At 40.8% G+C, this 14,981-nt stretch overlaps 1 protein-coding gene across 3 annotated transcripts in view; it reads right to left on the bottom strand.

The window, feature by feature from the left end:
- CHST11 (carbohydrate sulfotransferase 11) overlaps positions 1–14,981 on the bottom strand; it is a 233,059-nt gene that overhangs the window by 88,966 nt on the left and 129,112 nt on the right. The window contains exon 1 of one of the 3 annotated variants that reach the window (XM_074940944.1): positions 12,444–12,538. The exons of the other annotated variants lie outside the window; for them this stretch is intronic. Within the exon in view, the coding sequence (XP_074797045.1) occupies positions 12,444–12,467 (24 nt within the window). The 5' untranslated portion in view covers positions 12,468–12,538. Of the gene's footprint in view, positions 1–12,443; positions 12,539–14,981 lie in introns of those variants that run through there. 3 annotated transcript variants of the gene reach the window in all.

The following is a 14,981-nucleotide window of genomic DNA, read 5'->3' as shown; positions in this document are numbered from 1 at the left end:
CCTGGCCCCCAGGGCCCAGGTAACATATTATGGGCCGCAAATGCGGCCCAAACTGTGTAATAAATTCAGAACCACTGGTCTATGCTCTCCTCCTCCTTAAGCTGCTGCGGTCTATATATTGGATAGGTGGTATGCCCCCAAACTTAGCATATGTTACCAACATATATTATGACTTCAGCACATATCCTGTACTTGTTCTACAGACAAAGCTCTCTCCCCTGACAGGAGTCTTGGCTACAGAACAAGTAATGGTATAGACCAGAGGTTTTCAAACTGTGGTCTGCGGATAATTCCCTCTAAGGCAGGCACACACGAGAGAATGAAGGGCCGTCCACCTAATTAGTGGAGCCGTGCAGGCATGGCTCCACTAATTAGGTGCCTGGACCCTGGAGGAGATGCACATGTAAGGTGAGGTGGTGCCCTGGGGGGGGAATAGAGGGTAGGTGGGAGGGGGCAGTGGGGTGAGAAGAGAGGGTGGGGGAAATTTGGGACATGCAGGGCTGTGGCAGCCAGAGAAAGAGGTGACTTTCCCCAGCTCCAGAGCTGTGGCTGCCGGGGAGAGACCCCCTCCTTCCCAGCCCGAGCTCGGGGGCTGCTGCGGCGGGGGAGAGACCCCCCTCCTTCCCAGCCCAGCTCGAGGGTTGCCGCAGCAGGGGAGAGAGGGCACATCCATCACATTAGAAAGGTAAAACTACTGATATTAAAATATGAGTTGTGTGCTTTTATTTGTAGAACAAAAAAATGTTTATTAAGTTTTTTTGAATATAGCGCTTTTATCCAAAGCGCTTTACAATAGTTAACTAACAGTACAAACAACGTTTGGAAAGATCATTAAGTGGTCCGCCGAGACCCTCAGCAATTTTCAAGAGGTCCACGAAAAAAAACGTTTGAGAACCACTGGGACAGACTCTTTAATATTTACTCCTCACTAATGCATATTAGTTTAACTACTGCAGTAACGCAATATAACTATGGGAGGATGAGGGGAGGCAATTCTGTCCTCACATGCACATGTGTTTCCATTGACATCAGGGGGACTAGACATGAATACCAATAGGATGTGATAGAACCCACATCCATAATTCCTGGTGAGCAAAATCCTGGTCCTTGCAGGCAGCCCATGTGAATGGGCGGCAGGGGGTGGCTGAACCAGGAAGTTTCACTGGGATTGGAGGGGACAGAATTGTCTCTATACTCAAGCTACAGAGGGCTAGTGGAGCCACTATGGGGTCACCACTGCAGGTTTATGGCTACAGCAGGCACATTTTAAGGGAAGGATTTGGCCCTTGGAGCCCAATCCTGCAGTCCCCTTGACTTCAATAGGAATGAATGAAGCGTTGCAGAATTAACCCAACGAGTAACAGCAGGATCAGGCTGTTAGCCACAGCCTCTTCAGAAAAGAAAACTATGAAGTAGTGATAGCTCCCGTGTGAAAATGGCAAACAAAAACTACAGGAAGTACTTGAACTTTCCTAGGTTATGAAAGCAGCGTGCGGGGAAGTGAAGAGACACATAAAATAGCTGAATGCAGCACCCTTCTGATAGGAAAGTGACTGACATTTACAGTGAAGATTACTGACATTTTCACCATACCTATTTCATCAATCTCAGAAAGGGCTAGTGAGCATCAGGCATTTAATGAATCACTATATGCATCCTCTTGCAAACTGACTGTGGTCAACACCAAGAAGATGGGGATATATCTCAATAAATGTGACATCAGGAAGTATCTTATTTGATTAAGGCAACTCTAAGGTTTGTATGAGAGTAGCATTTAAACTGTCATGCAAAAGGGCACTGAGCAAAGGTTGCTGCAGAAAAAGGTGAGGCAGGAAGGGAAATAACAAGATGGCACATTCATTTGTACAATATGTGCCTCTAGAAGGAAAAACAGCAAGGGTCACCATCGAACGGAAGTAAAATGTCAGGTGGAGAGGCAGACAGATTATTCACCAAACTCTGCTCTCAATTAAGACTTCTGTAAATCCAGGGTACACTCTCCTGATGTCACTGGAATTAAACTAGTGTAAACCTGGATTCGATATAGCAGGCCAAATTCTATGCTGGAGTGAATGACCAAAACTCTATTGAACTGAACTCAGACAGTCCATATATAGTTTCTCACTGAAGTATGAGATTATAATCCAAACCTATCATTAGGCTATATGGCCCTTATCCAAAGGCCTCTGAAGTCATTAGAACATTTCCCATTGACTTCTGTAGCTATTGGAACAGATCCTATATTCCCACATTAGGTAATAATCAGATATTTAATATTCAACGCTTTTTACAAACTTTAACCAATTAATCCTCAAATCATTCATAGGGAGGGATGTAAGTACAAATAGTCAGGCAGAGAGGTTATGACTTGCCCAATGCAATAAAGAGAAGAGAGGCAGTGACAGAGCCAGGATTAGAACTCAGGGACTTCTGGTTTCCAGACCTATTCTCTGCTACTGGATTATGCCCCTCCTGTGGCACACCAGAAATTAAATCCACACAACAGCCACATCCATTACAATGGAATGAGTAGCTCTTCTATAAGAAAAACCTGGATTAACTCCTCCAATACAAACTCCAGTTTTCAGGGTTTAATATCTCAGCCATAGTCATATCCCATCAGCTGCAGTTCAGCACTGTACCGTATATAAAACTGATCTAAATTGCAGGGATTTTTAATGGTTAGAATTTGCTGGGCTGCTTTCTCACCTGTGGATCTCATCTCAAAATATAGAAGTTGGATCCAGCTTTCTGGGCTTATTAGATGAGAAATGAATTCATTAGAATGACAGCAGGTATGGTGATTAAATGAGGAGACTATGAGCAAAGTCATGAGGTAGGTCTAAGTGAACCTTGTGGAGTCTCAGCTGGTGTAATTTACACCTTCTTCCGGCCCTCTCAACATGTAAATTACACTAACTGGATTCTCTTAGATTCAAATCTCACTTACAAGTGTGTAACATAAACCCCCTTATACATAACCTCTGAAATTGGTCCACTGGGCCTAACTGAGCCTAAGGGAATTTAAGATGGTGTAATTTACACACTGACAGACTAGAAGAGAGGGGTGTAGGAGGAAAAACAACTAACAGGAAGGTGCAAGTGTAAGACTTTAAACTTAGAAATCTTTCTTTTTGGTCTTGAAGCTACTTTGAAGCTCCTCAGTTAACTGCATTTCCTCCTACACCCTTCTCCTCTAACCTCTGGTTTATAAATTACGCCCATTTAGATCCCATTGGACTTGGTTAGGGTCAGTGGACCAGTTTCAGAAGTGATGTGCCAAGCGTGTAAATTACACACTGGTAAGTGGGATTTGAGTTTAAAGTGGAGTGGTTTATGTTAGTGTAACTTACACGCTGAGTGTCTTAGAAGAGGATATAAGTTACGCCATCTGAAACTCCTTTAGATGCACTTACTAAATGGATTTCAGCCTAAAGGGGCCAACCCACAACTGCCATACCCCGTGCAATCCCACTGTCGTCAAACAGTGCACCAAGAGTATATCAGCCCAGAATTAGGTATAGGGGTCTTAATTCATTAATATTCAGAGAGCACTTAGAGATCCTCTGATATAAGATTGTAGAGAAATGTAAATAATTATTAAATGACTGAAACAACAGCTTCAATGAATATTGAAACTCAGCAAGTTAAGGATGAAATACTTGATAGTTCAGTCACTCTAACCATTGCATCTTCGGCATTCACCCATACAGCCAGAGACTGGCAGACAGGACCTCTAACATTTTATGTAACAGATGGAACCTCAGAGGTATAGCACTCCCCTTCCAGGCCCGGACTCAGCAAGGAACTTAAGCATGTGCCTAACTTTAAGCATTTGCTTAAGTACTTAGCTGAATCAAGGTCCCATTGTGCTGTACTACATTAGGTACAAATCAAAATATTTTTGAGGGAGGTTAATTTATAAGCACCAGTCCCCTCTGAATTCAGCTAAATGTTTAAAATGGACTGACTCAATTTCCTTGCTACTTGTTTCAGCTTAATACAGCATCATGTGTTTAACACAGGTACAGCACATTAGCCACAAATCTATCCCTTTTACACTTCATAGGACAACATTAAAATGCTGTGCTCTTTTTTTTTATAGACTGACACCTTTTTTTATTATTTACTGTGACAGAGTGCAGGGTGTAAACAGGGGAACCTGCACTCTGATCACTCTAATATTAATTAGTTCTCCTGGAGAATGCTGACGGAGGTAATTAGTCGATCAGGATGGCCGGCTGAGTCAATTACCTTATCAGCCCAGGTAGATAAGAAGAGGCACAGGAAGGCAATGCAAACGGCAGAGAGAAAGAGAGGAACAGGGCTATCCCCAGTCCAGCCCAGCCACGCAACACAGAGGCTCAGAGCAGGGAGATCTCTGTTCCCCTAAGGCCCTGATGAAAGGGCCAAAAAGTAGGTTAACATTGTAAACAGAATGCTGCACAGGGACTGTTGTGAAAGTGGTGGAGGGAATACATAATAAAAGGACATGGTAAAGGCACAACCATGGGCGTCTGTGCAGTATTTGCAGCAAGAAGGCAAGAGAGGAGCCATGCCCCATGACACTTACACATTAATATAGATCACAATAGCTCTGTAGTGCACATACCTAATCACCTAGTGGCACATCTCCAAAACTTCTAATCTGTTAATATGCACCCAGGCTCTTGAAAGAACAGTAATTGCCAGTTGTCTTACAAGCAATCATCTCATCAAAAAAGGGGTCAAAAAAGAGACTTCAGGAAGCAGACAGCAGAAACAACACCTGGCAAATAGAATCCCATTTCTATAATGTGAAAAAACAAGACAGAAAATTACCACACTGCACGTTCAGAGCTTTCTTGACATTTGGTGGAGAGACATAACTATAAAGCTTGTTTATGACTACAGCTGCCACAATGGATTCTTTTTTTAGGTTTTATTAATCCCTTTCTAGTCTCACTTTTAATGTGCAAGGATCTCAGCACTGCTGGTTTCATTTAAAAGTGATTTAGGATGAACAATTTATTGCAAACTGCTCAAATTTAGGGGGTTAGCTTGGTAGTCATTACTTACAGTAGCAGCTGCCAATGATAAAAGAAAGCTATTGTACTCCTGTGACATGGTGGCTGACAGCATAATACAATTTTTAGGAGTTCGATTTTATTTTTGCCAGGATGTCTGCAGTCCTGGGGGGGCGAAAAACAACACAGCCAATGACATGCAAAATGGTATCCAGCCAATGTTTTTACAAGGATTTTCATCAAAATTGTAACAATAGAGAACTCTATATAAATCACACATTGCCAGATACATGTATTTAATAACCTACAAACATCACCAGTTACCAGACAACAGTATTTGAGGTGCCACAATTATTTCATGTTCTAGGTGCAAGACAACACTGCAGTGTTTGATATCACCGTGAAGTAACAGTTGGTAAATGTAAGGCTCTTTAATTGTGATCACTGTATATCACCCCAATCATGGCAATATCTTGATGCATTTACAAAAAATAAAAGCAACCAATTTCTAGGGTAAGGCGTTCCCTTCTTTAAAATGTGCTGCTTCTATGCAAAGTGACTATGTAAATATGGCACATTATTATCAAACAGATCTGCTCATTGCATGTAGTCAAGATTTGCCGGCATTAGTGACAAGAAAATGCTTTTGCTGCTTTTTACTCCTGTTATCCCTGCACATCCAGCACAGATAGAAAGAAACAAGCTGGATTCTAGTCCTTTTTTTTTTTTTTTTTCCCAATCATCAGCTGAACTGTTCATGGAATTTCAGGGTTGAACAGTTGTACTTGTGCAAACACGCTGAAGGCAGTAAGTGCATAAGTGTCCCCAAGGTCATAATCTGAAGAGAATACTATCTCATGAATGAAGCTAAAGGCATGATTTGAAGACAAGCTGGTTGTAGAGGTGTCACTGAGGAACTAGTTTCGCCCTGCTGGAATGTTGATTTCTGATTATGTCGAGGAGGAGGAGGAAAAAGAAGTAAAGAGACCAGCTTGATTGTCAGAGCTCAGGCTGAGTTTCAAGGATGACATATTTTTCTTTGTCAACTGAACTCAATGCCAGGAAACCCCACAATGCATTTTTACCGAGTCTCTTTTTCAGAGTAGAGCCACACTTTCATATTACACGTTCCAGTCTTTCGGTTGGAGTATTGTTTGAGTAATCATAAAAACATAGCTGGAAGAAGTGGCTTTCTCACCTAAACACAGCACTTGAAGCATCTCAGTGTCCTCCAATCCAGTGCTGGGACATTGGTTCAATATTGACTGGAATGTACAAGGAACAATGCCACCTGCTGAATCAACACCACCACCGGACATCTTTTTTCCTTGGAGGTTTCCCATCCAAACACAGATTAGCTCATGCCCTTTTTAGCTGATAAAAGGCAAAAAGATCACTGCCCAAAGTATAAGGGTGCAGCCATTAATGCTACAGACACTCGGGCCGGACAGAGTAATTTGCTGGATTTAAAAAAATTAAGCCGAGTGGTGCTAAAACTGTCATTGCTGACAAAACGCAGACCCTCCTTGCAAGCCTTAGCGCCACAGACTACATTTTCGCTGGCTGGTGCAAATCCCTGCAGCTTAGAACTTTTTAAAGTCTAGGGAGACCCAGATAATGGCAATTACAATGTGCTTTGGAACAGCAATACTTACCTAATGCATAAATCACTGTTACCAGCTGCCTTCTTTTGTGTGCAAATGAGGGAGGAGATAGAAGGGAAGGGGGGGAAAAGATTATTAGACTTTACAAACAAAAAATAAACACATTTGATGTAGCCACACAATTCATGAAATCAGCAGCAATAAACTCATGATGACTTTGCCACCAAGCCTGACCCTCCAGAAGCTGCAGAGATTGAGAGAAAATGCTGCCATGAAAAAATCATAAAAACATGTGGACAGTAATTATAGATGGGTCACAAACAACCTGCCACCGAAAACTCTCAAATTTGAAATCAGAGAGTTTAAAAAAATTGATATTAGCTTCCAAAACATAATTAGAAAAAATTAAATATTGCTTTTCGACTGATCCACAACTCAGTATAATTTTTTGCTTGATAAATAGCAGGTACTTAAGACATATGTTCTGAGCCCTGAATTATTGCCAGACTGTTATTTTGCAGGGCAGACTTATGATTCACCATCAACAGTTCACTTATAAAAATTAAACCCTGGAGATTGTGGAATTGTGAAATATTTCTCCTGATTAAAAATAAAGATGTTGGTGCTGGATAGTCAATATTCAGATACAGCAAGAAAAGGAGGATTATTTATGTGCCCCATTCATTTCTCTTAAGTTTTGTCTTATTTATAGATGGACTATGGTTTTGTACAATTCCATAACCTGACCTCCTTAACCTACCCCTTCAAAGATTTATGCACCTATTCTACAAATTGTTCTGCACAATAACTGTACTGTGTCCACATGAAGGACCATTGGCTTCAATAGGGCTCTGCAGTCCACCTGTTCAGAGCTCATTATACAACTGAGCAGTACACGTAAAGGCGGTTTTACACAAACACACATTGTGCTAAAGCAACAGTTGCATAAAATCCCTCACAATTTGAACTCAACACTTAACTAGAGAGAGAGAGAGAGAGAGAGAGAGATGCCACTTTCTTCCTGAGGTTTTTCTCCCGCTGTAAGTCATCCAAGACTTTCCAGATTTGAAGATATCTTTATTATCCTTAAAGTGTTACTTCAGCTTTCTTGGGAGCTGTCAGCACTCAAGTGGGTTCATTCTGATGCAGCTGTCAATGGTTAAAATATAAAAAAGGATCTAGAATTCTTGACAGCAAAACCAAGAGGCCTACATGGCTCAGAGGAGTAGAAAGGCCTTGCACCTCATTACATCTCTAGGCCATCAGTTCCAGTCCACATCAACAGTTATCTTTTGAAAGCCACTCAGTGGCCTGTGTAAAATAAATTGGGCAGTTGCAATCCAGCTCCCGATGCACATGTGTCCCTATCACAGAAACAGAGCACTAACTGGCACCCTTTAAAACACTCCCAGAAAAGAAGCCTAATTTTGAACGAGGATGATGAGTGAATGGGTTTCTTTCCCCTGGCGGGGATCCCCATAGCACAGGAACACGTAGGGGGAAATTTGAACTGACACTATCCGTTTTGAGGATAAATCCAGGGCTTCAGTTTCCAGTGTTGTCGAATCAGCACCTTTAACATAAAATTTGCTAACAGACAAAATAATCTTTGGAATTTAGGTGATAAAATAAATTCACACACAAAAATATCAGTGCGGACAGTTTGCTCATTCGTGTTTCATTCTTCCCCCCCCCCCCCCCAGTATTGATTTCTTCACAGTCCCACCCCCAAAATTACTCTGATCTGAGATGGAGTACAGGCAAACTTTAGTCCTGAACAAATGACGGGTTTAAGATCTGATACTTCATCAGGACTAGGAATTAGCACTTTAAATGACTGGAAAGGGGAGATTTCTCAGCTTTCAAATGAGAACCACAGCACTTATTTCTAGCTCTGGCTGTTGCTGCAATATTGGACATCAAATTCCCAAATTTGCCATTTATGGACAAACTATTTTAGGTGATTTGTAGTTGTTTCTCACAATTTTATTAGTTATAATTTTTCTCTCCACCCCTCCAAGGCTCTACAGGTGGAACATTATTGACTTCAGTTGTGAGCAAAGTGGCAATCCCAGCTCATGCTGACAAATCTTTATACCATTTAAATAGGTGGAGCAGTACAAGTCCAACACTTCCTCTTCTCCAATACCTCCCAAGAATGGTACATTAAAATACATGTCTATACATGGCTTTATTTTGGAATACACAGTTTACCTTTTCCCTCACTTTCATAAATGCACGTGTTCAAACTAAAGATTAATACTATTGAATACATACAGCAAAATACAATTAATCATACCTTTATTTCCCAGGACTTCCATTATAAATATTTATATAGTTTGTTACTAAGAGATTAAACTACTTTCTTGTTTGGGTCTATTTACACCAAAGCATTTAATATCCTATTGTTTAGAACTATAACATTTTACATGTAGCACCTTTTATCCTAATTATCCATGCAAAATGACCTATGGCTAAGACACTATGTTAATAAACTAAACTAGAAAGTGTAATGACCCCCAAATGCTTTACAGATTCTTGTCTAGGCACAGGGATTGCATATACCACAGATATGGTTAAACTTCAACGGTAGGTGAACACAGCAACCAGTTAAACAGCATGTTGCAATACGCAAGAGTTTAGAACGGCAAGTGAGGAATAATAATAAATTGAAATGGAAGAAGGAATTTAAGTAGGCCGGGGTAGTAATCCAGACTGAAATTTAGCCAGGACATATGGGGTTAAATACCCATATTCTTGACAAAAGTACCACAGGCTATTAAAATAACCACAGATAGTCAATAGCTCAGCTTCACATCGCATCCAGAGAGACAGCCCTACACCACAATGTGGAGATTTGCTGAGTAGTGACTCAGAGTGAAGAATGTAATCAACACTATTTGGTGCAGGTTGTCCTTGGAGTTCTTCCATTTAGGTACTCACCTTTTCCAATTCTACGTAGTATGTGGGAGCTTTCAAGGTCAACAGCTCAAGAGGATTTGGCTGAAACAGGCAACAACAGGAACTAATGTCTTCAGAGGACTAACTCTTTTTGCAAGTTACATTTGAAAATTTGGAAGAAATCCCTTTCTAAAAATGCTATTTTGGTACTCACTTTCAGCATGATTACTACTACTCAGTTCCTGTTAACATAAAATGACAGTTCTCTGGCTAATTCCTAAGCCATGTAATGAACTTATTTCTCTTACCATCTGGATTTGTACCATCTTGTAAGAGACACACTGAAGAGATCACAACTGAAGCACAGACCATTGAATAAGATCAAATCCCTGCACCCACCATGGATTTTGGAAGAAATCTTTATGTACAAATTATAACACATGTTGCACATCATTTTGATATTAGGTGGCTAATATCATAGATAAAAATATTAATGAAAATGGCTAATGGTTATAGGAGAACTAAATGATTCACTTAGTTCGCTCTCTATAGCTAATGTATTCTTCATATGGCAGGCATTTATTAGCTTTCACTGGTGATTCCAGAGACCCTCTGCTATGCACAGAGAGTCTGTCAACACATTAAAACTTAATGGGCAAAGCAAGAATTATTGATGTTAGCTCTGTTCTAAAAGGGTGCTTTAGCAGGATTTTTACCGTCATGCCTGTATTTTCTTTAGCTACTGAATATCACAGATTTTTAATTTTATCAGTAGCTAACAGTCCAAGCATATTTTAACATTCTCATAGTGTATTCACCCAAAACTGTTGTCTTTGTGTGTGAATTTTTTCATATACCTGCAGGGGCATATTAAAATAAAGCATGTGTGATAGTTCAGATAATGAAACAGTCGTGAAATCTCAGTTATTACAGATACTCTTGTATCTTCTTATGCTTCTGGTTATTTGGATACAGAAAAGTAAATCTTAAAGGGCCTTTTGTTCTCTTCAAAGTTTTGGTGCTCATAAAAGCATCTAAATGTTGATACTAACTAGAACCATGTGCTGTATCTGGCCAAATACTGCCCTCAATACACAGGTAGGTTTCCCACTGCTGTGGATCAATGACAGTACATGTCCTATAGTACGGACATGTCCTATATACTCTACCCCCATACAGATCTGGCAAATATCTGAATCTTATCCTGCAACATCCCTGCTAGTTATGGGTCTCATCTAAGTAGATTGCTGCTAACCGTGCAAAATTATAGTGCTGGTTGTATGTTGTTGTTGGGCATCATCAGGGACTACGCTGAGGCTAATGCATTAACGAACTCCGCCACTCAGATCCACTGAGTAAAATTTTCAAAAGCACTTAAATGACTCAGAATCCTAAGTCCCATTTACATAACTTAGTTACAGGTTTCAGAGTAGCAGCCCTGTTAGTCTGTATCCGCAAAAAGAATAGGAGTACTTAATTCGTTAGTCTCTAAGGTGCTGCAAGTACTCCTGTTCTTATAACTTAGTTAACTTAGGAGCCCCGGAATCATTGAAAGTCAACAGGTCTTGGGTGCTTTTGAAAAAATTATGCACTTCCTCTAGTTAAAGTTCTTAAACCCAAAAAAGATTTAATTTTTTTCCCCAGACCAGGCAGATGAGCCACAGACATCACATATAGCCATTTTATCATATTCAACTATCATAAATGGAGATTCCCTATTCTGTTCTACTCCATTCAGCTTCAGATTGATACTGTATATAAATGTCACCTAAGAGCTGTAAGGTGTGTGAGGTAATATCTTTTATTGGATCATCTTCTCAATAAAAAGCTATTACCTCACCCACTTTGTCTCTCTAATCTCCTGGGACCAACACAGCTACAACCACCCTGAATACCTAAGGGCTACAGCATGTAGTGATGGGTCAAAAGCAAAACCCCAGATTCAAACACTTCAAACTCTGAAGAAGTGGACCCGATCCTCAGTTAGTGTAAATCAGCATAACTCCACTGACCTCACTACCACATTTAACACCAGTTTAAGGATCTGACCCAATGTCTTTGGCTCTCCCACTGTTTTACACCTATGAACCCCTATGGATAACCTATCAACTCTGACGCTGAATCAGGATTACCTCACAGTTAGGTCCAACATTCTCAGAATGAATGTACCACTCTCCATTTCTGTACCTTTTCCAAACTCTTTATTAAAAAATTCCAAATTTTTTAGAATAATGGGTAAATTACTTACATCATTTTAATAGTTAAGCCACCTATAATCAAAATTCTTAATACTTCCTCCTGACAGTGAATCCAAATCCAGGATTAAAATATTACTATTGGGCTGCTCAAACTTTAGTGCTTGCGTGATGATTTAGTATGTTACCATGTGTCTATAGCAAACTACAAACTCCACTTTGTTTTCTGAGGACCATTTTGATTCTAAGACTGGATCGCACCTTTCCTATTGTCTTTTTACCTCCATCTTGGACTAAAATTCCAAGGGATGTTGACACAGTGTATACAATGAAGGATCATTACCTTTGAATGACTCTAATCTGGCAATACAACGTGTATGCTAAAGAGTGTGCTCAGAGCTGCAAGAAACCAGTTTTTCCAGCTTGGACTCCAGGTGGGCAGTACCTGGGTCTCCTGCACCCCAGGTGAGCACACTAACCACTAGGCTAACGGTTATGGGGTGTGTGTGGTGTGACAGATTTTCGTTACCAATCTGCCTGGGGCCACAGTTGATCAGGCTGGGGCCACAGGATCTTTTTTGGGGAGGAGATGACGAGGCATACTAAGTGTCTAAATTTTAAAGCTTTATTAATAAAATAATAAAATAACAGCAGAGAGTGCTGGGAATGCTCCCACATCACTCAGGGGAAGAAAGAAAGCGTTAATGCCCCAAGCTCTAACCCACTTTCATACTCACGCACGCATGACCCAGACTGGACATGTCTGGGTGTAAGGTCGGAAGAAGAGTGGGGGAGAAGGTGGATGGGAGTGCTGTCCTGGGCCCAGGTCGTCCAAGGATCCGCTGTTGATCTCCAAATTGCATCAGCTCTCAGGAGGGTTTTAAGTCCTGGGCTCCTTGGGGGGGTGGGAGTGTGGGGGTATTCTACTCAGGGACCTCTGCTTCTGGTGCTTTTTGTGCCAGTCCAAACCAGCTTGCTGTGGCCTCCTCTGTGTCCCAGAACATCCCGGCTCTGGAGACTTTGTTTTTCCTTCCATTGGCTTTTGCTGTCGCCGTCTTATTTGCTCTCACTGGTTTTGCTACTATCTCTGCAGCTCTGCTCAACTTAGTTCTTCTCTTCTCACGGCTGAGCAGCTGTTGCTTTCTTGTCGAGCCCATGACCTTGGGCCGGGGCCAGTGTCTTATCTTCAAACGGAGCTAGCTGAAGTGTTGAGTTAACCCATTCTCTGCTCTTCTTCTTTCTCTCCCCCCTGGCCTCTCGTATTCTGCAAAGGAAACTTCCACTCTCCACTCACACACCTTTGATCCTCCCAGAAATGCTTTGCGATGCTTGCAACAGTGTTAGCCACATACAATGCTGATCTGCCTTCCCCAGGGCAACCCCTGGGGTTGTGACAGTGGGATGGGGAAGGGCAGCACCACCACTTCTTCTGGCCATTTTGAAAATGATTGAAATTATTTGTGTCAAAATTCACAGTTTCAAGATGACAAAATGCATTTTTCATCAAATAAACTATTCAACTGAAAAGTTTCACCCAGCTCTATCCAGGGCAGCACGGTCCCATTCCCTTGAAGTGGCACTAGGCAGTCAGTGCCCGGAAAATGGGCCTGAGAGGCCAGAGCAAGAGATTGTGGCTGGTGCCACCTGATGGAGGGGAACTCAGAAGTACATGGATCCAGCTGCTGCCTGGTGAGCATTCACAAGGTAGAACTCAGCCAGGACTGTGACAGCCTGATTCTCCATTGGCCTGGACCATGGTAGAAGTCCTTTACACACCAGTGTAAAGTGAGTGCAAAGTGGATTCAAAATACCACCATTCGGATTTGGTCGCATTTTACACCCTTTTCCACAGGTTTAAATGACTACAACAAGACCTAGAACAATGGAGATTGGGTCCTAGCGTTTGAGCCCTCCGTTTCCTTTCACATGGATGCAGATAGAGGGGGAAACATTTTCAAAAGCGTTTAAAGGACTTAGTAGCCAAAGTTCATTTTCAAAAGTGACTTTTAAGTCCAAGTCTTACTGAAAATCACTTTCACTCCTAATTGCTTACATTACTGTTGAAAATGGAACATAGGCCCCTCAGTCATTTAAACTCTTTTGAAAATTTTACCCACGTCCTTATTCACATTTATAGTAAGACCCCTTTATATTGCCTTAATGTAAATGGTAATCCAGCTCATATGCTGTAATACCTTAAAGCGTATGTAATCTTTTATCTCTGTTTAAATGAAATTAAGGCAAGCACAAATAAGCCAATCATAACAGATTTTTATGTTTCATATCCAGTTTTATCACAAAAAAATAAATCAAGCACTTTTTTCCTTTATGATCATTAAATAATGGTTCTAGATTGCCAACCATATTTAGGGTATCCCCTTTTTTGAAAATATTTTTGGGAAAAAGGAATAATTCGGTGAATGGAAATATTTGTTAATGAAATATTAATATATTTTTCAATAATAAAAATAAAAGAATGATATTCCAGCTAGTCATTTCTTCCCATTTTTATTACACAGATGTTGTTTGACTGCAATTTGGGGAAATGAACTGAAAGAATACATATAAAGCTTTTTGACTGGTAATCATTTGAGGGACGTTTTACAAGGTCAAGAAAGGTGGAAAGCAGAGTGTTCAAGGGAACACTGGAGACTGATATATGAACAGGGTATATTTGCACCCAGAGATACTAAACAAAGGATGACACAGAGAATATATCTCTTCAAAGCAAATTAATATGATGTATATTCTATTTCAGAGACCTGTCAAAAGAGTCTGGGGAACTTTGTGCACTTGGTTTGAAAACGCAGGAAGATTGTAATATTATTGTCAGAAGTTTTCCAGTATAAGCAAGATTCAGTGGAAGGGTTGGGGCCCCACTGGCCAAAAAAAGTCCTGTCCTTTGCTGGATTAAGAAGGCCAGTTTAAAAGCCCTTTCTTTATCTGTTGGTCTCTGGAAAACCCAGTTTGAACCCGTCTATGCAAGCCTCCTCTGGGGGTCCTACCTCTTGAGAGGTGTTTACAATCTGAATAATTCACCTTTGTTACACCCCCCCCCCCACTGTTAGTTCCTGGTATAGCAAGGGCAACTCTACCCCCTGCAGTTGAGTACAATCGCTGACCCAGAGTGACACACAAACCATTCATACTCTTCATACAATATGGTTCCAAAGATGCTGCATGAAGTGGCAATATGTCACAATTATTACTATTAAAGAACAACAAATAATAATTACTAAAAACATTTGTGTTATGTCACCCATATTTTCAGTAAT

This window comes from Natator depressus, chromosome 1 (assembly GCF_965152275.1).
Source record: "Natator depressus isolate rNatDep1 chromosome 1, rNatDep2.hap1, whole genome shotgun sequence".
Lineage (NCBI taxonomy): Eukaryota > Metazoa > Chordata > Testudines > Cheloniidae > Natator > Natator depressus.
The sequence above is the reverse complement of the archived record's forward strand: the minus strand, read 5'-3'. Positions and strand labels throughout refer to the sequence as shown.